This window comes from Phocoena phocoena, chromosome 2, assembly GCF_963924675.1.
Source record: "Phocoena phocoena chromosome 2, mPhoPho1.1, whole genome shotgun sequence".
Lineage (NCBI taxonomy): Eukaryota > Metazoa > Chordata > Mammalia > Artiodactyla > Phocoenidae > Phocoena > Phocoena phocoena.
The window spans coordinates 139,810,903-139,835,378 of NC_089220.1; the positions used below are offsets into that span (position 1 = coordinate 139,810,903).

At 41.9% G+C, this 24,476-nt stretch overlaps 1 protein-coding gene across 2 annotated transcripts in view; it reads right to left on the minus strand.

Annotated features, from left to right (window-relative positions):
- Positions 1–24,476, minus strand: part of BLM (BLM RecQ like helicase) — a 64,008-nt gene that overhangs the window by 13,968 nt on the left and 25,564 nt on the right. For both annotated transcript variants that reach the window (XM_065871474.1, XM_065871475.1), the window contains exons 12-16: positions 19,261–19,367; positions 17,442–17,602; positions 10,868–11,063; positions 8,530–8,720; positions 4,129–4,276 (exon numbers count right to left, since the gene is read on the minus strand). In XM_065871474.1, coding sequence (XP_065727546.1) covers positions 4,129–4,276; positions 8,530–8,720; positions 10,868–11,063; positions 17,442–17,602; positions 19,261–19,367 — 803 coding nt within the window. The remainder of the gene's footprint in view (positions 1–4,128; positions 4,277–8,529; positions 8,721–10,867; positions 11,064–17,441; positions 17,603–19,260; positions 19,368–24,476) is intronic.

The following is a 24,476-nucleotide window of genomic DNA, read 5'->3' on the forward strand; positions in this document are numbered from 1 at the left end:
TTGCTGTGCACGGGCTTTCTCTAGGTGTGGAGAGCAGGGGCTACTCTTTGGTGCAGTGCGTGGGCTTCTCATTGCGGTGGCTTCTCTTGTTGCGGAGTGCAGGCTCTAGGCACGCAGGCTTCAGTAGCTGTGGCATGTGGGCTCAGTAATTGTGGCTTGGAGGCTCTAGAGCGCAGGCTCAGTAGTTGTGGCGCACGGGCTTAGCTGCTCCGCAGCATGTGGGATCTTCCTGGACCAGGGCTCAAACCCGTGTCCCCTGCACTGGCAGGTGGATTCTTAACCACTGTGCCACCAGGGCAGTCCCCCCTTTTATTTTTATTTATTGCACTTTTATTTTTACATCATCAAGATTAACGTCTATATCCTGCCCTGTTCTCTAACCATGTTTTTAAGTCTATACATTGATTCTATTGCAGCTAATCAGCAACATTTACATTACAACAAGCTTCCTTCCCCACTTAGAACTCATGACTCTTGTGCAACTCTAAGGAGGATGTTCACTGTATTCAGACAAACAGATTATGTTTTTGGCATATTTTATTAATTACTCAAAATCATGCAGCCATTTCCTTTGTTTTCTATTTGACCTTGGTTCTCTTTTACAATCCTTCCTTGGGAGTTTCTTTTTTTTTTTTTAAGATTTTTTTTTGTTGTGGGCCTTTTTTTTTTTTTTTTTTTGGTGGTATGTGGGCCTCTCACTGTTGTGGCCTCTCCCGTTGCAGAGCACAGGCTCTGGACGCGCAGGCTCAGCGGCCATGGCTCACGGGCCCAGCTGCTCCGCGGCATGTGGGATCTTCCCGGACCGGGGCACGACCCCACGTCCCCTGCATCGGCAGGCAGACTCTCAACCACTGCGCCACCAGGGAAGCCCTGCTGTGGGCCATTTTTAAAGTCTTTATTTAATTTGTTACAATATTGCTTCTGTATTGTATGTTTCCGTTTTTTGGCCCTGAGGCATGTGGGATCTTAGGTCCCAGACTAGGGATTGAACCCGCACCCCCTACATTGGAAGGCGAAGTCTTAACCACTGGACTGCCTGGGAAGTCCCTCCCCAGGAGTTTCTAAGTGCCTTTCTCCTTTTGTTGTTGAGAAGTAACATTTGTGTCCTTTACTGTCATCAATAAAAAAATTCATTTCTTGTTCTTTCTCTATATTGCTTGGGACTTATTTTTCCCGACTTTCTGTTACAATTTGTACAGACTGCTTACTGGACCTGCTGCATAGCTGTGACTCTGGGATTTCTTCTCACTGGACCCATGGGTCAGCTTCTCTGTTTATGGTATACATGATATCACCTTCTTTGCCTTCTAGTCTCCAGGGCTACTGACATTAATCTGATGTCAGTTTGGTTTTGGTTTGCTTTTTCTTTCCAAAGCTTTCTGGAGTATTTCTGAAGGGGTCCAGAACATGCCACAGTGGCATAAAAATTATTTTGAGCAGGAGGTACTTGAATTTCTGAAATCCATCTGCCAAAAAGCAGAGACTCCCAAAAGAACTCAGTTGTCTTAAATCCCCTCCCCAGGAGCAACCAGAGAAAACTGACTCTTATCATTGGAGATGAGAAGTCTCCATACAACACCTAAACAGACACTGTCACAAAAACTGCCATGTCTCCCCGCTATCTTTCTCCTAAGGGCCCATTTATCTTTCCCTCAAATCATTTGTTTCCTCCTAACCCTTCTCCCGCCTCTACTTCCCCTATTAAAATGGTACACCAGCCTCAAATTCTAATTGCCCCTTTGAGTCACATTTTCTATGAACTCCCACACATACGTGATTAAATCTGTCTTTTCTCTTGCTAATGTCCCCAACAACTAAATATAACAGAGTGGAGAAAAAGTTTTTCTTCCCTAACATCTCGTTACTCTTGGCATTCTTTTTTTTTTTTTTGCGGTACGTGGGCCTCTCATTGTTGTGGCCTCTCCTGTTGTGGAGCACAGGCTCCGGACGCGCAGGCTCAGCGGCCATGGCTCGCGGGCCCAGCCACTCCACGGCACGTGGGATCCTCCCAGACTGGGGCAGGAACCCGCATTCCCTGCATCGGCAGGCGGACTCTCAACCACTGCGCCACCAGGGAAGCCCCACTCTTGGTATTCTTAAATTTCATCTTATAAATCATCTTATTTAGCATTAAGTGGGCATATTTAAGAAAAATTTTGGCCACGCTGCGTGGCTTGTGGGATCTTAGCTCCCTGACCAGGGACTGAACCCAGGCCACAGCAGTGAAAACACTGAATCCTAGCCACTAGACCACCAGGGAACTCCCCAAGTGGGCATTTTAATTAAGGGTTTTTTTCTTTTCCATTCTGGGAAATTTTCTTTTATCATTGGTTTGATAATTCCCTCTCTCTACTTTCTATTTCAAAATTTTATTTGTCAGATTTTACATCTCCTAAGAATTGATCTATATTTTGTCTCTCACATTTTCCATATAGCCTTTTGCTCAGGTCTTAAGGAAATTTTCTTGACTTTATCTTCCAACCTTTCCACTAAATTTACTTGCATCAATCATTTAAAAATTTTAACAGCTCTTTCTCTATTTTCTGTAACATTCTATTATTATTTAAGTCTTTATGAAGATACTAATCAGGAGTTTCCCCTCCCATATCCCCAAAGCTATTGCTTATTTTCTAAATTATCTCTATCCCCAGGGTCAAATACGCTACTTATTTGGTCTTTCGCTTTTTTCTTTTTGGCTGCACCTCATGGCTCACAGGATCTTAATTCCCAGACCAGGGATCAAACCCTCGCCCCTTGCAGTGGAAGTGGGGAGTCCTAACCACTGGACAGCCAGGGAAGTCCCTTGGTCTTCCTCTTGACTTTTTTTTTTTTAAAGATTATTTATTTATGGCTGCATCAGGTCTTAGTTACAGTGAACGGGCTCTTTGTTCAGTGTATGGGTTTCTCTCTAGTTGTGGCACGTGGGCTCAGTAGCTGTGGTGCGTGGGCTTGGCTGCCCCGCAGCATGTGGGATCTTAGTTCCCTGACCAGGGATTGAACTGGCGTCCCATGCATTGCAATATGGATTCTTAACCACTGGACCACCAGGGAAGTCCCCTTGATTGTCTATTTATATTTAGTCTTTAGGGACCAGGTTAAACTTTTTAGGTGGATTTCTTGTTATTTTATATCTAGGTCTATTTCCCCTCAAATTCCTCCCCTGAATGGGGATATCTAGTTACCAGGTTTGCTTTAGGGTAAGTGGGCTGGGTGGCCCCCAAATGCCACTTAGGGGTGCTGGCTCCCAGCTCAGATGTCTCCCTACTCCTCAAGCAGTTTATCTTTGTTCTAGAATCAACTGCAGGCTGCTATTCCATGCAGTTCTTTTGTGAGCAGACTTTCTTTTAACCGTCCCCTCCTATTTTTGGCTCCTCTGCTTTTACTCCCACTCCCCAGGCCTCTGAGCTTCCAAGTCTGAGTCAGCCTGGTGATAATGGGGTTCTACCTGGTTGACAGCCCCTCTGCTGTAACTTTCTCTACATTTATTATGCATTGTGATTTACTGCATTTCATTCCATTTTTCAATATGCTTCCATCCATTTCGTCAAAGATTTTTAAAACCTCTAATCTGATGATGGTCTCTTTCTGGTTTTCTATGCTGTTATGGATTTAATCCTCATTTTATTTCCTTGCTACTATTTTAATGGGGCCTCAAGTGAAAAAAGAAGACAGATACTTATGCTCACGCTGCCATCCTGAACTGGAAGTCAGTCAATGGGTAATTCTCCAGGGAAGTTATATTCCATTCACTCAGATGAAATTGTATAAACTTTATTATTTTCTTTTTTGTTTGTGGAAACTCAGTGACTTACATAAATTCTATAAAAATAATTGGTAATAATTCATAAAAACTGTTTTTCTTTTATTACTCAAAAAGGTTTTATTCTAAAACTCTTAGCTTCTATAAGAATACAGAAGAGATTTTTTTCTATGTACTTGCAATGAATTCTTTAGAGGTTCAACTTTTTTTTTTTTGGCTGTGCCGTGCAGCTTGTGGGATCTTAGTTCCCTGACCAGGGACTGAACCTGCGCCCCCTGCAGCAGAGTCCTAATCACTGGACCACTAGGAAATTCCCTAAATGTTCCATTTTAATCGATGTAACTCAAACAATAAAGCAGATGACTTACCCAAGAAAATGTCGACCAGCATATTCATAGTAAATCTCCCAGAAGGACCTACATGTTTTATATTTCTTGTTCCTTGTGATGAACTGTGTTCTTGAACAAATCTTACAATATTTTTTACATCATCAGTCACATCTCTTGTCTTATAATTCTATGAATAAAAAGAGATTACCTTTTGCTATAATTAAGATACTGATACCTAGATCGCTAGGATTTAATACTAACTGTAACAGTCCCACAATAAACCATTTCCAGACTAAAACCAAGACCAAAAACCAAGGAAGTTTCAAATGTTCATTCTTTTCTAAGTTCTTATATTAACCTTATGTCTAGAATAATTAGCACTCTATTATATCTATTTCATTTCTGTTTCACAGACAGTTACCTGAGAGCACTCTGTGGGTAGAAATATTCTTTTTCTTTCAAAACCCTTCATACCGCTTTTGGTCACTTACTGGATGGTGACCTTTAGGGATGAAAAACATTGTCCAACCATGCAGATGTATGAGTTCTGATCTCTTTTGGGTCTTTGGTGCCACAGTCAATCCTTTTTATCATCTCCGGTCAGTTCCCTTTCTCATTCCCCTCAGTTGTCTCCAAACTCTGCCTACCATTACTATGTGGTCTTTTGCTATTGTCTATCCTAGTTCTCTAACTCAATACTAAGCACCTGCTGTTCTCAAAAGCTGCATCGTGCTTCTGTGCCTCTGTATATGTAGTTCCTCTACCTTCTAATCCTTGTTCATCCACTACAGTCCTGAAGACAAATAGGTTTCTTGTCCTATACTAACAATTGGTAGTGATTCTGAGGCTCTATCTGGCATCATCATGAAAGAGTGCCCCATCACTCTCTCCAACATCATTCCTGCCTTAATTCTTGGTGACTAGTGTACAGAGATGATCCTCCCACACCTTGGCCTTTGGCAACTTGATCTCCTATACTCCAGTGATCCTGTCCTCCACATATGTCAGCCCCTCACTCCCATGCTCACACCCACTACCTAGCCTTACTAGTATCAGCAACCCTTTTGTTCTCCGACCGCTGCCTCCTGCCTTTCTAACTCACGGCATCTAGTTTCTGACTCCAGCAATCCACTGGGACAGCCTATCCATTGATCCTCGTCCTCAGATGTTCAGCTTCAACTCCAGAGCCGATCATTATAACATAACCTTTCATATACCTTCAACTCCCCTGCCCTTGGGTCACACTGTTTGACAAAACACATGAGATCCAGTTCTCCACCATTCCATGCCTACAGCTGTGTAGCTCAACTTGGCAGGAGAAACACACACAACTATGCTGACTGTTTTCACTTTCAGTACAGGGCCACAAACCTCAAGTGGATCCTTAACGCTGCCAGGTAATCAATGTCTATTTTAGTCTATCTCTCCCCCATTCTCTTAGAATAGGAGTCAGCAAATTACGGCCCATGAGCTGTATACCCGTTTTTGTAAATCAAATTTTATTGGAACACAACTATGGAAGAATCGGTGTATTTATTGTAATTTATGTCTGCTTTTGGGCTAAAATAGCAGAATTGAGTAGTTGTGACAGAGACTGCCCACAAAGCCTGAAATGTTGGGTTGGCCAAAAAGTTCGTTTGGGTTTTTCCAAATAAGATTTTATGGAAACCCGAATGAACTTTTTGGCCAAGCCAATATTTACCACCCTCTGGCCCTTTAAGATAAAGTTTGCTGACCCCGGCTTAGATGACAATTTCACACTTTCTCCTTTCTCTTCAATCCCCATTCTTGTCCTGTCAGATGACTACCTTGCTTCCTACTTTGCTGAGGAAACAAACAATTGGAAGAGAGCTTTCAAAACTTCCTTCACTACATCCATCCCCAGCACCCGCCCCGCATTGTCTCTTCTTTCTTGCTGTTATTATAGACAAACTACCCAAGCTCCTGTCTAAGCCAGTCTTTGTCCTTCTGCACTAGCTCCCAAGCCCCCTTGCTTACTCAGGGACACTGCTTCAGCAATTCTTCCCTCTCCTCACACATCAATTTCCATCCTCCGTAGGTACGTTCCTATCAGCACACAAATATATTATTTCTCCTGTCTCTTCTTGACTCCACTTCCCCTGGCAGCTACGGTTTCATTTCTCTGTTCATCCTTGAAGCAAAACTTGAAAGAATTCCCCATATGCACTGCCTCCAATTTTGCCCCTCTCCACTGAAACTGGTCAAGTCCAGGTCCCATATTTCTGCGGTGCTAAACCCAACGGTGACGTCTCGGTCCTTATAGTACTTGGCTCGGCAGCAGCAGGTGACTAGGGAGCGCTCCCTCCTCCCTGATGCACTCCTACGCTTAGTTGCCTTGGTCTTCCTCCTACCTCACTTGTTCTATTTCCTGGTCTCCTTTCCTAGTTCTTCCTCTTCTCCTCAACCTCTTCAAGTCTCAGGGCTCAGTTTTTGGTTTTCTTCTCTTCTGTCTATAAACTTATACCCGTGAAGATTTCATCTGCTTTCATGACTTCAAATTCAACTATATGTCAACCACTCCCAGAGTTATGGTATCACCAGCCTCTCTTCAGAATTGCTAGATCCAAGACATATCTAACTCACTACACCCCAGACCAAACCCCTGATCTTCCCTGCCAGCCTTCCCCAAACGTCTCAGCTGAGGGCTGCTCCACTCTTCCAGTTTCTCAGCCCTCCAGGCACCGTTCTGACCGGCCTGCCGTCTCCCCCTGGGCAGGCACTACCCCTCAAAGGCACAGGCACGCCCCCCACCTCAGGGCCTCTGGTCTTGGCTTTAGCCAAGAACATCCGTATTTGAGAGCTACTCAGCTAACTCCTTTCTTCAAGTCTTCACTCAGGTCTCATCTTTGCAGTAAGACTTCCCTGGGCCACTGCATCCTGCACCCCATTCATCATTCCTGACTCCTTACACTGCTGTACTTTTCATCAAAGTTCTTTCCTCTTAACATGTACTTATAACGTATAGTCTTTATTCAGCCTCCCTCTGTTAGAATGTAAGCTCCACAAGAGTAGGGATCTTTATATTTTGTTCAGTGATGTATCCCAAACTCCTAGAACATTGCCTATCACAAAGCAGGCATTCAACAAATATTTGTTGAATGAGTGAACTGATTAGCAATGTCTACAGAGTGGGGTGTGGTGGGTTGAGATGGCCATAAATCCACAGATTCCACCCCAAGAGAGAGTAAATCACCCTCTGCTTGGCTAGCGCTGCCTACGGTATCACAGTGATATGAACACATACATGTCTGTCTCCCCTCCTGTCTGTGAATTGGCTATATCATGTTCCTATGTGAATCCCCAGCACCTTGCACAGATATTTCAAATAATATATCAACTGTGAAAATGCTCTGTATGGGGCTTCCCTGGTGGCGCAGTGGTTGAGAGTCCGCCTGCCGATGCAGGGGACACGGGTTCGTGCCCCGGTCTGGGAAGATCCCACGTGCTGCGGAACAGCTAGGCCCATGAGCTATGGCCGCTGAGCCTGCGCGTCCAGAGCCTGTGCTCCAACCACAACGGGAGAGGCCACAACAGTGAGAGGCCCGCGTACCACAAAAAAAAAAAAAAAAAAAAAAAAAAAAGCTCTGTAAACTGTGAAGTACAATAGACATTAAAACAGAATTACCATGATAGGTACAATACAGTACCTAACAATTGAATTTAACAACCTCCCAAAGTTATTTTTAGGACAGATGATAGCAAATGCATCCTGAAGCTATTGCCCTTACTCTTTACAGTTTTTTAAAAACCAGTTTACAGAGTAATCCAATTGATCTGAATTCAAACACATAGTACACTAGTTACAACCCTTTTGAGAATGAAGATGTTTAAATATAGAGTTGAATGTAAAATATTCTACCTGCCCATGTTGGATCTTTTTGGGTATTTACAGATTAATGATATTTCTTAAATATCCTATAACCACCAAAACAGGTCCAGTATATATATATATATATATATATATATATATATATATATTTTTTTTTTTTTTTTTTTGCGGTACGCGGGCCTCTCACCGCTGTGGCCTCCCTCTTTGGCGGAGCACAGGCTCCGGATGCGCAGGCCCAGCGGCCATGGCTCACGGGCCCAGCCGCTCCGCGGCATGTGGGATCCTCCCGGATCAGGGCACAAACCCGCGTCCCCTGCATCGGCAGGCAGACTCTCAACCACTGTGCCACTAGGGAAGCCCCAGTATATATTTTTAACAGGCTTCTAGTTCTACGGATATTCCACAGAAATACTATTAAAATGTTTCTATTCCCAATTAACATGGGGAGGAAGCCACCGTCCCCTTGTTAAAATCCCTAAAGCCCACTTACTGCAATCTAACTTGTATCTAACTTTTCTAAATTAAGAGAAGAAGAAAAAAAATCTTGGCAAGTTCCTCATCACAAAGAATTTAAAACTTTCTTATTTTACCTTTGTTTTACAGCAATTATCACAAGAAACATCTGGGTATTTCTTACAAAAATAAGGATTAAATCCATTTTCGCCAAAGTAAGCCAAAAGCTGTATTCTCCTGCATTCTGTTATATTTTCACAGTAATGTACCATACTATACAAATTATTGAAGTGAGTCTCTTTCGTATGATGGTTTCCGTCTTTTTCCACTAAAAGAGATGAAGAACATAGTAAACATACTTATTAGAGTAGAAAAATAGAAAAGAATATCACAGAAATATTTAGAATAGGTTCATATAACTTTAAATATTAAATGAAATAAAATTATTCATAGCACTATATATCAACATGACATGAATCTATATAATTAACTGAATATTTATGTTCATCTTCAAGATTGTAGTTTTGCAGGAATAAACATAGGTTGTCAGAAGTAGCTGAAAAAATTCTGCAACTCTTCATTATTCCCAACAATAAATATCTGAATTATATTTACTATATTTATCAGACAAGGATGTACTGAACCCAGCATCCAAAGCAAGCAGAGCATGGAGCCACGGCAGTGGGCTGTGCATCTCCCTGAGTATCCGGGATCAAAGTGGTTAAGCCAGCGGTTCTGAAACTATGTACCAAGGACCCCCCAGGGCTGGGGCGGGTGCTGCAATGAACTCACAGGGGTGCTGGCAGGTGTTTTAAATTTAAGGGAAACACAGCAATACCTGGCATCTGTTGAACACCACACAAGCAACTAGTTGGAGGTAGTTTATGATGTGCTACTTTCCTTCTAATGACATTGTGAAGCTGAAATTTTGGCAGTTGCTATGATAAAAATAAGTACCTCCAAAAAATCAATGTGAAACAGGAAATGAGGGTGGCAGTGTCCAATCTGATTCCAAGGTCTGAGAACAACATGTACATACTTTTCATTTGTAAGCAATTGTTGTTAGTTAAAAATGAAATAAAATTTTTTTTTCTGGTTTATGAGTATTACTTTTTTCAAATGGTTGCTAAGTATTTAGCATTTAAATACTTACTAAATTATTTGGACCTAACTTAATATAGGTTCTGCTTAAAAACACAAATGGACACACTAAGTTTAAAAGTTTCATTTTTGCACTGAGAATTATCTTGTTATAGTGCAAGGGACATGGAATTTGCAATCAGATGAACCTGGATTCCATCAGGGCTCTGCCACTTACCTAGCTCTGTATCTCATTTTCCTCTTCTGTAAAACGAGGAGAATAATAGTAGTATCTTTTAGGGTTGTTGTGAAGATTAAATGAAGTGATATACGTAAAGCATTTAAGACAGCAGCATATAGTAAGTGGTAAGGAAACTTCATCATTATCACTACCCTTCCCCTTACCGCTGCTGCTGCTCTTGGGGGCCAAGTTACAAAACCTTTCTGAAGCTCACTTTTCTCATGGGACTATCTCAAAAGCTAGTGGTTACAAGCAAATAAGGTGAACATTACTTGGCACAGAGCTTGGTAAGTGCCATTTCCCGTGCTCAGTATCTCTACGAGAGTTCATTCAAAAGTGGTCTCAAAACAGGCAATTTTACTTATTTATCTATTAGAAGGGGACTGGTTCAATAAACATGGAATACCATACTATGGAACTCTATGTAGTCAAGCTATGTGTACTAGTTGGAGTCATAATTACACCCTAGTGTTGACTGGAAAAAAAATCAGGTCAACATATACATATTAAAAAGGCACATTTATATAATAACTATAAATAGAGTATAACCTTTAAAAATTGTGAATCACTACGTTGTACACCTGAAACTTATATAATACTGTAAATCAACTACATCTTAGGGGAAAAAAAAGCACATATAATGGAATCGCATTTATATTGTAAAAAACCCTGCATTTGGGAAAGGTAAATATCAAATATAAGATATTGCCTAACTCCAATGAAGAGGTAAAGGGATGAGATAGGAGAGGGCTATGTAGGGGTTTTATTTCCTAACCTGGACAGTGGTACGTGACAGTTCATTATTTTTTTCCATTTTACCTTTCTGCATGCTTGAAATATACCAGGATGCATGCAGAAATTGGGCCTGGAAGGATACAAAGGAAATCAGTAACTGGAGTTATTTCTTAGGGCAGGACTGTATATGAGGCATGATTTGGAAAGTTTTCAGTCCTCAACACATCTGTATCATTTGAATTTTACATAACAAGCATGTAATACTTTTATCGTAAACATGAATTAAAATAAAACTTCCATATCTATCTAAGTGCCTCTATTTTAAGGAAAACTGGACCCAAAACACCACAACTGCAGGGGTAGATGACAAAAACGAGACTGAGGAGGACAGCATGTGTCCCCGATGGAGCTCAGCTTACTTAGTATAAGCCTCTTCAGTCTGGTCACATCGTGGTAGGTATAGAAGAGCAGGCAGTGAGAGATTTCCCCATCTCTTCCAGCTCTGCCAGATTCTTGGTAGTAACCCTCCACGGATTTAGGGAGGGATGCATGGATCACAAATCGCACATCAGGTTTGTCAATCCCCATTCCAAATGCAATGGTCGCACAGATAACCTGATGTAAAAGCAAAAGCCTATTAGGCTCATAATGCATTTAAAGGAACATTTTTTAAATCAATCAATTAATTAATTTTTGGCTGCATTAGGTCTTCGTTGCTGCGCACGGGCTTCTTTAGTTGCATTGAGCGGGGGCTACTCTTCGTTGTGGTGCGTGGGCTTCTCATTGTGGTGGCTTCTCTTGTTGCGGAGCACGGGCTCTAGGCGCACGGGCTTCAGTAGTTGTGGCTCACGGGCTCTAGAGCACAGGCTCAGTAGTTGTGGCGCATGGGCTTAGTTGCTCCGCAGCATGTGGGATCTTCCCAGATCAGGGCTCAAACCCATGTCCCCTGCACTGGCAGGCGGATTCTTAACCACTGTGCCACCAGGGAAGCCCTAAAGGAACATTTTAATAATAGATGCTTCTAGAAGCTTTATCTTCTATCTTTCTTTAAAATGTACTCTATATAAGAGTCTAATATCTTAACTTGGTTCCATTATTTAGCATGACGAATATGAGATTTTCATATTGATAATTTGCAGTTCTATTCAGACCCAGGAAAGTAAAGAGAAGCTCGGTGTGGCATGCACTTGCTTGTGTGATTTGGGGCTATCACCAAGGGAGCCAGGATCAGCAGCAGTCGCCTCCTGATGTGTTACCACTGCTTGCTTTCGTATGTTGTTTTTTTTTGCGATATGCGGGCCTCCCACCGCTGCGGTCTTCCCCGCCGCGGAGCACAGGCTCCGGACGTGCAGGCTCAGTGGCCATGGCTCATGGGCCCAGCCGCTCCACAGCATGTGGGATCCTCCCGGACCGGGGCATGAACCTGTGTCCCCTGCACCGGCAGGCAGACTCCCAACCACTGCGCCACCAGGGAAGCCCTCTCCTATGTTTTTGATATGGAGGTGTGGGGGTGTAGCTCACCCAGCCATGATACCCCTGTTGCCTCGGTAACTGTGTTTCTCAGGAGCTCTGGTTGTTCCCAGGGCTTGGGCTTTTAGAGGTCTCTGCTGCTAGATTTTCCAATGACTCAGGAACAGTGGCGTTCTCACCTGCTCCAGGTGAGAACTTACTATCTGTTTCTCCAGTGGTAGCAAGTGATCACACACCAGCTCCTTTTATTCATCAGCTAATTTCAGAGTCAAAACTTGTGAAAACTGTATTGGAACTCGTGGGCAAAAGTCTGAGAGTTGCTTATACTTGGGAAGAAAAAAGGCTGGAGACCATGGATCTTGGTCTATGCAAATTACTCAGTGGAAGCAAGGTGATAGGTAAATTTCAGGAGCTTGATATATCAGTTTTTAGTAAAAAATCTCTTTCAAGCCTATCCATTTCAGTGGCAAATTTAGGACCTATAACCCAGCCAAAAATATTATATCTCCAGGCAAAATTACATTATACAAATAAAGCTGCAATGCTTTTTTTACCACCTAAAAAAATGAATTGCTACTTCAAAAATAGTATTTCAAAAGCAACTGGACGATCTGGCAGCCAGACTGAGGCTAATGACATGATTTCAGTAACTCTAAGTACCACAGCTAGGAACTGCACGCCATGGATGGCAGACGGGGGGTGCTCATCAACGCTGGAGATGCTGGTGGCCTGTACTTTAGGTCAGCCATCCGTCTAAATTTATGGCACTGCTATCAAAGGCAAATCTCCTTGGAAAGAGAAAGTCTACTGTAGTCTCTAGAGGTGGGAGAGCAGGTGGAGAGGCTGTAAAGCAAGGTGTGTCAGCCCACAGGCGCACAGGTTTCCAAGAAGCCTGGGTGCATCTCCCAAGGTCGGGTGAGCACAGGGCTGTGAGGGAGGCTGCAGGCTCATGAGGTGACTATGATACCAATGCCTTCTGAGACTCTTTACTTCTTATAACTGGGAACACTGGCTTTGTGGAGTTGTTAATTCCTTCTTTATTTCTGTGTTGCTTTTAAAACTTCAGGCTAGGGACTTCCCTGGTGGTACAGTGGTTAAGAACGCGCCTGTCTACGCAGCCCTGGTCCGGGAAGATCCCACATGCCGCAGAGCAACTAAGCCCATGCGCCACAACTACTGAGCCCACGTGCCACAACTATTGAAGCCTGCACTCTCAACCACTGTGCCACCAGGGAAGCCCAATCATCAGTGTTATTTTTAATAGTAAATAGCTTAAATGTCCTGAGAGCATGATTGGTTACATTATGGTACATCCCTGCCATTAAAAAATGGTTTATGAAGAAATTTTTAATGATATGAAAATATTCGAATGTTAATGATGGATAAATGTAGGGGAAAATATAATTCAAAAGTGTGTAATCTCGGGATTCCCTGGTGGCGCAGTGGTTAAGAATCCGCCTGCCAATGCAGGTGACACGGGTTTGAGCCCCGGTCCAGGAAGATCCCACATGCCGCGGAGCGGCTGGGCCGGTGAGCCATGGCCGCTGAGCCTGCGTGTCCGGAGCCTGTGCTCCACAACGGGAGAGGCCACAACAGAGAGGCCCACATACCGCAAAAAAACAAAAACAAAAACAAAAACAAAACACTGATGTAAATTCCACACCCATGTTTCAGATTTGAGGCTCTTAAATATGGTCTACCACATTGTTTTCCAGAAAGGCTCTCACGAGTACTACAGGAAATCGTCTCTGACAACACTGTCCCCGACAGTTAATAAAAGTTTGCTAATACAAGAGGTAAACATGATCTCACTGTTTTAAATTTTAATTCCTTTATTAGCAAAATTGCATTTAAAAAATTTGTATTTAGCCCTCTGTAGTTCCTCCTTTCCAACAGTTTCTTGATAGCCTTGAGTAATTTACCGTTTGAGAAATGTTTTTCTTCTCACATTTTTACAAGCTCTTCATTATGTTTTATTTGAGGAAGCTATAGTTCCCATTTTGCTGTTGCCTTTAATTTTTTTCTACAGATATAGAAGTGTTTAGTTGTTTAGGTTTTTAATCATTTCTAGCAATTACTTCCTTTGGGGCTGTTTTTAAGCTTAGGTTCTCTTTCACTCAGCGTGCATACATTTAAAAATATCTGTACCTTTATTTACCTATAATAAACTTTGATATGAGGACTCAGAACAATTCTCCCCATCAGGTAACCAGTACCATTAGTTGAAAAATCTTCCTTTCCTAATTAATTTTGAATGCCTTCCTTATCATATGTTTTTACCTGTTTTCCAGTCTATTTCTGGATTTCTGTTCCATTGATCTTTAATGTATTGCAAAGCCAGTGTTTGTGTGTTATTATTTTCTTGCCAAATTCTTTTGGTTATTTTCACTTGAATATTCTTCCAGGCAAACTTTGGGAAAAGTTTATCAAAGGAAGAAAACACTGCAATTGTGATTAGCTACATATTAATTTGGGAAGAATGCCTTCTAGTTATGTCAGTGAAAATAAACCAGTATTTTACATATCTGAAAAAGCCTTTCTATTGTTTCTGACATAAATGACAATGAGCTGGCATGAAACTCTTAAGTCCCAGCCTTCCCTCTTCTGATTCTGGAGATAGTTCGCTTCTGTTTTTTTAATTTAGTGTAACTGTCTCAGGAATGTCTATTACTCGTTCTTTTTTTTTTTTAATTTTATTTATTGATTGATTGATTTTGGGCTGCATTGGGTCTTCGTTGCCGTGTGCGGGCTTTTTCTAGTTGCAGCGAGTGAGGTCTACACTTCATTGCAGTGCGTGGGTTTCTCATTGCAGTGGCTTCTCTTATTGTGGAGCATGGGCTCTAGCATGCGGGCTTCAGTAGTTGCAGCATGTGGGCTCAGCAGTTGTGGCTCACAGGCTCTAGAGCGCAGGCTCGCTATTTGTGGTGCACGGGCTTAGTTGGTCCGCGGCATGTGGGATATTCCCGGACCAGGGATTGAACCCGTGTCCCCTGCATTGGCAGGCGGACTCTTAAGCACTGCGCCACCAGGGAAGTACCTCTCATTCTTTGTTGAGTAACCTATTTTTTTATCTTCATGAATACAATTTCTTATAACTGTAAATCAAACAAAATGTTCTGAACTATGTCTACATGTAAGTTTTTCCCCAGTGATCTTGAGATAACTCTTAAATTTGTTACATATTTGTTATGTATTTATTTATAATACCTTTGACTACTCTATTGATCTCAACTATCTCTATTTCTTTTTTGGGTATACTTATTATTCTTAGGCTGAACCCCTACTCTCCCAGCTACCAATAATTTTTTTGTTTTTTTCTGTTCAATTTTCATATGTTTTTTTTCCCTTCACATTCTCAAGTTATTCACTACATAACTGATTCAAACGTCTGCATTGAATTGAACCATTTGTGTCCTGATATATAATTCTATTTGTTTTATTTTTCTTGTATTTTCCTATCTGGATAAACTGACTTTTTATTTATCCCTTCATCTCAGCCTCTTCACAACATCTTCTTATGGCAAACTATTTCTAGTTCATATAAGTCAAGTCTTCTTAAATTTTTCTGAGGATATTAAGCTGATATCCTCTAAGATTTCCTTTTGTTTTCCCTCAGGAAATAATTTTGGGAGATACTTTTCCTTCTGAATCTTCACAGTAATGATTTCTTTTTTTGTGAGCTGAAAACTTCATAGGCTACAAAAAAATTATTAGTCATTCTCCTCAAATTCATCCTTGTACGTAGAGAGATCTATCCAAGTTTCATATTTGCCACAGTATGGGATGCCCTAGAATGTTCTTGCTTCCTTCTTGATCTACTTGGGTGATAAATTTATCCTCTCAGAAGTAGATGCTCAACATCATTAGTTATTAGGGAATGCAAACAAAAATCACAACGAGATACCACTTTACATACACTAGGATGGATATAGTAAAAAAAAAAGACAATGATAAGTGTTGGTGAGATGGAGACATGGGAAACTCATACATTGCTGGTAGGAATGCAGAATTTTGTAGCTGCTTTGCAACAGTTTGGCAGTTCCTCAGAAAGTTAAACAGTTTCCATATGACTGAGCAATTCCAATCTTACATCTACCCAAGAGAACTGAAAACATGTTCACACAAAAACCTGTATAGAAATGTTCACAGACGCATTATTCACAATAGTCAAAAAGTGGATACAGGGACTTCCCTGGTGGCGCAGTGGTTAAGAACCTGCCTGCCAATGCAGGGGACACGGGTTCGAGCCCTGGTCTGGGAAGATCCCACATGCTGCAGAGCAACTAAGCCAGCGTGCCACAACTACTGAGCCTGTGCTCTAGAGCCCGCGAACCACAGCTACTGAACCTGCACGCCTAGAGCCTGTGCTCCACGGCAAGAGAAGCCACCGCAATAAGAAGCCCGTGCACCGCAATGAAGAATAGCCCCCGCTCGCTGCAACTAGAGAAAGCCCGCACACAGCAACAAAGACGCAATGCAGCCAAAAAAAAGAAAAAAGGAAAAAAAAGTGGATACAACCCAAATGTCTACCAAGTGATGAATGGATAACAAACTGTGGTACTTCCATACAATGGAATATTATCCAGCCACAAAAAGGAGTGACATACTGATACATGCTACAATATGGATAAATCTTGAAAACATGCTAAGTAAGAGAAATCAGTCACAGAGGAACACATATTGTATGATTCCATTTATATGAAATGTCCAGAATAGGAAACTCTATAGAGACAGATTAGTAGTAGTTAATAGATTAGTGGTTGCCAAGGACCAGGTGTTAGGGGAGTGAGGAGTGACCGCTAGTAGATATGGGGTTTCTTTCTGGGATGATGAAATGTTCTGGCATCAGACAGTGGTGACAGTTGCATGACCTTGTGAATGTTCTAAACTCCACTGACTTGTAAACTTTGGAAGGGGGAATGGTATGGTATGTGAATTACATCTCAATAAAAAGTTTTTTTGATTTAAGAAAGAAAAAGTGGTTTCCCTGGTGGCGCAGTGGTTAAGAATCCACCTGCCAGTGCAGGGGACATGGGTTCGAGCCCTAGTCCAGGAAGATCCCACATGCCGCGGAGCAACTAAGCCCGTGCGCCATAACTACTGAGCCTGCATTCTACAGCCCGCAAGCCACGACTACTGAGCCTGTGTACCACAACTACTGAGCCCACGTGCCACAACTACTGAAGCCCGTGCACCTAGAGCCCATGCTCCACAACAAGAGAAGCCACCCCAGTGAGAAGCCCAAGCACTGCAACGAAGAGTAGCCTCTGCTCACCACAACTAGAGAAAGCCTGCATGCAGCAATGAAGACCCAATGCAGCCAAAAACAAACAAATAAATAAAATAAATTTTAAAAAAAGAAAGAAAAAGCAATTTTAGATGCCTCAAAAAAGATCAGTTTTTAAATCTGCCTTATTTTGATGTTTACTACCTTTAAGGTGAAAACAATTTTCATCCTACACGTACAAGGTGGCTTATGTACTATAAAATATTGTTTCCTTTGTTTATTTTTAAAAATGTTACCTGGCAGCCATCCTGATTAATCCACTTGTGCTGTACTTCATCTCTGGCAGAGTCACTGAGGCCAGCATGATACGCCAGAGCAGCGAGACCATCTTTCTGTAATGTGTCAGCCACTGTGTCACATTCTCGCCTGGAAAGGCAGTAAATTATCCCTGAGTCATCTGCCAAGAAACCAAACAGTATTGTGAAACAAGGACTTTTAACATAAATAACACAACCTACATTATGTTCTCAGAAATATGTGAATTGTAAACAGAGTTATAGTTTTCTCCATAGTTTTCTTACAGCAGAGGAAAACCACATAGGTAGAATAAGTCAAGCAACGTATCACGTGCACTGGAAATGACAAGATTTAACCTTTAATCCTGTCCCTCCAAATAACTCCTTAGGCAGACGTGGAGGAACCCTGGTCTCTGTTTCACACTTGCTATAAAATGGAAAGGCACTCTTCACAAACTGTAGAAAGCATATGGCAATACCTATCAAGAGCCTTAGAAATGCTCTTTTTTTTTTTTTTTTTTTTTTTTTTTTTTTTTTTTTTTGGCGGTACGCGGGCCTTTCAGTGTTGTGGCCTCTCCTGTTGCGGAGCACAGGCTCCCGACGCGTAGGCTCAGCGGCCATGGCTCACAAGCCTAGCCGCTCTGCGGCACGTGGGATCTTCCCGGACCGGGGCACGAACCCGTGTCCCCTGCATCGGCAGGCGGACTCTCAACCACTGCGCCACCAGGGAAGCCCAATGCTCCTAACTTTTGATTCAGTTTCTTTCTAGGAAACAAATCTAGGAAATAAAGTGATCCAAGGACTTATTATATAAGAAGTTTTGTTTGTAATTTTTAAAATTATAAGGGCCAGAAAAATCTTAAGGGCCAGCATTAGAACAATAATTAAGAAAGGAATTTATAAACTAAAACAAATTGCAACTATTAAGTGTTTTCTAAGTTTTTAAAATGACATGAGAAAATGTTTAAAATATAAAACAGGGTAAAGGTAGAAACACTGTAGATACAGTATGTTAATGGAAAGAAAAATGCATACAAAAATTATTGGAAGGAAATAAACCAAAATGGTAACAGTGACTTGTCCTATGGTGAGGCTTGTCTTTTGATTCTTTCTTTTTTTTTGTTGCTTTCTAAATTTTCTTCACTATATTTCTTGCTGTTTGTATGTATGCTATTTTTTAAATCAAAAAATAAAAGGTATTAAAGAAAAAGTCATCTCTCTGTGGCAGAGCCAAAGATACAGATACACACACAAGCTATTATTTATATTAGGTGCCTGGGAGGGGGGGGACTGGAAAAGGAAATTACTGACTTTTTCTTGGTCTATCTCTGCATTGTTTGATTTATTCAAACAAATACGTATACTAATTAAAGAAAATGAAATAGAGATGTTTAACAAAAAAATTCTCCATGGAAAAGTAGAGAAGAGGTTACATGGAAAACTACCATGAATTTCAGAATCTCATTTTAGTTAATATAACTCAAGGGCAGACACACTTGGGAGAAGGCACTAAAACAGAGCTGTGTAATTCATTAACTGATAGAAGCCAGAGGAAAGACAGTGAAACCATGAATTACAATACAGGTGTGTAGGAGGGAGTATTTAATACACTTTTTGTTAGGGTTTATTGTTAACAAACCAAATGAGATTTTATAATTTCCAGAATTGAGAGAGTTGCAATATTCTGCTCTATGAATAGCAAGTTAGTGCTATCATAATGAGAAAAGAAATGTTTAATATGTAATTTTATACATTCAATTGTGGTACTAAAAAGACACTTATTACTTCTAGACATGATTTATCACATGGCTGTACTCACGTGGGTGATGCTTTCTGATCCATTCTAAGCAATCAAATGCCACCTTTTTTGGTTTTTTGGGTAACACGTAGTATTTTAGATTATGTCTGTTGAAGCTCATGCTAAACCTAAAAAAAGTTGCAAACGTAAAATTTTGTTATTATAAGAAAATATAGTTTTAGCCATCTTCAAAAATTAAATGCTGATTTTCCACCATGCAAACCTAATTATCAAGTTGTCTTAAAGTGAATGTAGCTACTGGCAGCTTACATGATAAAACACAGATGGAAGTTAGGTTAAGGATTAAGAATGGTGATAAGGAGGCAATGTCTATGGGACTAGTTATTAACAAAGAATCAGAAGGAATGCAGAAGAGAAAAACCTGTAGAAAAGACAGCAGCCAGCCTCTAAGATGAGGTGGATTAAAAGCAGAGATGGCTAAAACATTATTTAAAAGATTAAGAAAATCATAGAGAAAACATATATAACTTTAGGCCACCAACGCCCCCAAATTTTGACTGTGTACAGAAGAGTGAGGAACTGGTTGCAGGGCTGCAGGAGCTCAAGCCTGCAGACCCTGATCTCTGTACTTTGGCTGTGTGCCCAAGGGGAGTGTGGCTGACTCTGAGACAGATGTGCTCCTCTTTCTCTGGCTTCCTTAGTGAGCTCTTCCTCTCCATTATCTCCTTTCTTGTGCTTCAGTCTCTTCTGTGAACTCTTCCCTTTTATCTCTGCATATGTTCTAGGACCCCCAATCCTAAAACCAACAAAAGCTTCTCTTGACCCTACATACATTCCACTGCAGCTGGCATCCCTCCTCGTTCCTTCCCTCCAAAGGCAAGTTCCTAAGAAGACTCATGCCCCCAACCAACCAACCATACATCCAATTTCAACTCTCATCATTTCCATTCTGGCTTTCGCCATTACCATTCTACCAAAATTGTTTTAGCAAAGCTTTTATTTTATTTACTTATTTTGTGGCCGCACCACGTGGCAGGCGGGATCCTAGTTCCCCGATCAGGGATGGAATCCGCACCCCTTGCGGTGGAAGCACACAGACTTAATCACTGGGCCACCAGGGAAATCCTATCAAAGCTTTTAAAAACTGAAGGGTAAGGGAATTGTTACAGGGCCCTTGGCCCTGACGACACCCTCCAGCTGTGCCAGGTTCCAACATTGCCACAGAAAGGAGAGAGAACACTATCTAATGAGTTAAAGTTAGAGCACAAAGACATCTCAGTGCCTGGGTGGACGGAAGGAAACAAAGAGACCATGAACAGCAATAACCTGTGGTAAGGAGGTTGCCTCTAGACAGGGGGTGGGGATCAGAGGGAGGAAAGATGGGGAATAAAACCACTGCCTTTCTGTCTTTGTATCTAAGTCCAAGCTAGATGGGTCCAGGTTTTGTTGCCATTGATAAGATAAGCATTTAGTTTTAGGACTAAAGAACGCAACACTTCACATGTGGAGGGCAGTAGTTGTGCTCCTGAAGGGGCTGCAATACAAATAAGAAGGCCATGCAGTAGGCAGTGGTTCTTTCAACTGTGCAGGTAATCTTTCAACTGTGTCTGGTGCGCGCACTGGTCTGTAAGTTAGTTAGTTACTTATTTATTTATTTATGTATGGTTGCGTTGGGTCTTTGTTGCTGTGTGTGGGCTTTCTCTAGTTGCGGCGAGCGGGGGCTACTCTTTGTTGCAGTACGCGGGCTTCTCATTGTGATGGCTTCTCTTGTTGCGGAGCACGGGCTCTAGGCATGCGGGCTTCAGTAGTTGTGGCACGTGGGTGCAGTAGTTGTGGCATGTGGGCTCAGTAGTTGTGGCTCACGGGCTTAGTTGCTCCGTGGCATGTGGGATCTTCCTGGACCAGGGCTTGAACCCGTGTCCCCTGCACTGGCAGGCAGATTCTTAACCACTGTGCCACCAGGGAAGCCCCATGCACGCTGGTCTTTTGTTAGACCTCATTCTCTTACCTCTCCATGTGGTTGGCTATCCTTACCGAAAACTCTATTAGTGCTCACACCCATGGGGTTTCTCCCCCTTACCTCTGACTTCTTCCTCTCCTTCTCTCCTTTCCTTGCTTACTCCTTAAGTGAGAATCACCCCCCAAAATGCTTGGCTCTTCTTTCTTCTTCCTCTATATTACCTTCTTCAGGGACCTCACTCTCACTGCTTTAAACAGCACCAAATATCATTCCTGCAAGTCCCAACTTGCACTCCCAGCTTAGACCTCTTTTCAGAGTTCTAAACCACAGTCCAACTTCTTTCAGGTCAGTGGTCTAAAGTTGGGGTGTGCATACCCCTAGGGTTCACAAAGACTTTCCAAAGGTACATGAGCAAAGACAATTTTAAAGGAATCAATTTCCAGATCCCCTGTTTTCACACTTACGAATTTCCCCCTAAAGATGGATCTGAGAATGCCTGTAGTCAGGACTCCCTGCTTGTTACTCCTACCCTGTGTTTTCCTTTTACAATTGTCTCTCACTTTTGGAAAACAAACAAATTTTACTTTTCACCCATTCTCAACTTTACCACTGTGCATTGTTTTGGACATAAAAACCTCCAGTACACCAAATAAAACAAATTGAAATATAGTATGGGTGTAGATGAAACTTTCTCTAATCCAAATACCAGAAACTCTTGGTAGGGCTTCATGTCTCTAAGTGTTTTACATTATTTCTGTTAAGAGTAAAGTATAACATCAGGAATAAAGTATTTTGGCCTTTATTGGGGTGTTCTGATTTCAGATATACTGAGAGTAAGGTGGTGGGAGAGAAGATGATTCTCACTTTATGAAGTTGCTTCTTTCATTCCTATTGTCATAAAACGCATTACTCTGAGGGTCTTGTGAGACTACTGTTAAACAATACTTTGAAACCATCCCTCTTAAGATATCATTTAGGGCTTCCCTGGTGGTGCAGTGGTTAAGAATCCACCTGCCAAGGCAGGGGACACGGGTTCGAGTCCTGGTCCGGGAAGATCCTACATGCCGTGGAGCAACTAAGCCCATGCGCCACAACTACTGAGCCTGCACTCTAGAGCCTGCGAGCCACAACTACTGAGCCCGTGTGCCACAACTACTGAAGCCTGCATGCCTAGAGCCCATGCTCCGCAACAAGAGAAGCTACTGCAGTGAGAACCCCGTGCACCACAACAAAGAGTAGCCCCCGCTCGCTGCAACTACAGAGAGCCCGCGCGCAGCAATGAAGACCCAACGCAGCCAAAAATAAATAAAATGTTTAAAAAATGCTGAAAAATATCCATTAAAAAAAAAGATATCATTTCTATGTACAAAACACTTAGAGATCTTTTAGTGCTTGAAATGGCAGAAGAATGTGTAGCAGATTGTGGCAAAAAAGATGGTAGATAAAGGACTTGATATGCCCATAGACTCTTTTTTTTTTTTTTTGCGGTACACGGGCCTCTCACTGTTGTGGCCTCTCCCTTTGCGGAGCACAGGCTCCGGACGTGCAGGCTCAGCGGCCATGGCTCACGGGCCCAGCCGCTCTGCGGCATGTGGGATCTTCCCGGACCGGGGCACGAACCCGTGTCCCCTGCATCGGCAGGCAGACTCTCAACCACTGTGCCACCAGGGAAGCCCCGTCCATACTCTTTTGATTGTTCTGTCAATCATTTACAATCACTGCCACAGCTAAGGAAACTGCAGTCCTGATAAAATTAAGGCATAAAAAGAATTGCCCAGGAATACAAATGATGTAGATATTCTTGAAACTTATTTGATATGATTTGGGCTTAAGTTGGGAATGGTGCATGTGTCTGTCTCCCTACCAATAGGAATGCTGAAATGATTATACACAAGAATGGCTTTACTGCTCTTCCCTACAAATTACACTTTAATTTCAGAACCATGTTTCATACATTAAAAAAAAAAAAGCTTTGGGTCAAAAAAAGAGAGACAACAGCAAGTGCTGGTAGAATCAGAACCCACTATACCACCGGCGGGAATGTAAAATGGTGCAGCCACTTTGGGAAACAGTCTGGCAAAAGGTTAAAACAGTCCTCAAAAGGTTAAAAAGTTACCATACGACCCAACAATTCCACTCCTGGGTATATACCCAAGAGAAATGAAAATACAGGTACACACAAAACCTTTCGTTTGTGAATGTTCATATGCAGTTCAAACCCATGTTGCTCAAGGGTCCACTGTATTCACACAATTTGTTATAATGAGAAAGTTAACAGTCTCTTACAGTTCATTACATATAACATATCTTACTTGGCCTGTTGGAAAATGGGATCTTTGGAATTAACAGATATTCTAGTTAGGGAGAGTTCACATCAATTGATGAATGGATAAATAAAATGTGGAATGCCTATTCAATGCAAGATTATTCAGCCATAAAAAGGAATGAAGTTCTGATATGTGTTACAACACGGATGACCCTTGAACACAGGTTAAGTGAAAGAAGATGCGCACAAATGAGGAGAGAATGGGGAGGACTGCTGAGTACTAGGTTTCTTTTTGGGGTGATGAAAATGTTCTAAACTTAGATTCGGGGGATGGTTGCACAACTCTGAAAATACAAACAAACGCACTAAATTCTAACCTTTAAATGGGTGAATTTTGTGGTGTGTCAATTATATCTCAATATTTTCTTTTCTAAAAAAGCTTTGGATTCCAAAATATCTTCACGATGGGAGTACTGATGTTGCCATTAAAATGGTAAATATTATTAGTTCCAGGGTGTCAAACTCATGTCATTTTAAGTGATGTGTCAGGAAATGGAATCAATTTGCACTCAGCTCTTGTTGCTCTTGGAACTGAGGCACTGTCATGAGGATATGCACTAAGTAGTTTATGTGAACTGAAAAACAAAGTTAGAATTTTTTTTTATATGTAAGAAAATAAGTTTGGCCAATTGGCTTGGCAATGACAACTGGCTTTGCCAGTTAGGTTATATGGTAGTCATGTGCCACTGTTTGAATAGTTTTGACAAACTATTATTTAAAAGCATATCAGGGACTTCCCTGGTGGTCTCGTGGTTAAGAATCCGCCTTCCAATGCAGGGGATGCGGGTTCGATCCCTGGTTGGGGAACTAAGATCCCACATGCTGCCGGGCAACTAAACCCACGTGCTACAACTACTGAGCACGTGGGTCACAACTAGAGAGCCCATGTGCCACAACTACAGAACCCACAGGCCCTGGAGCCTGTGTGCCACAACTACTGAGCCCATGTGTCACAACTAGAGAGAAGCCCGCACCCTGCAACGATGAGCC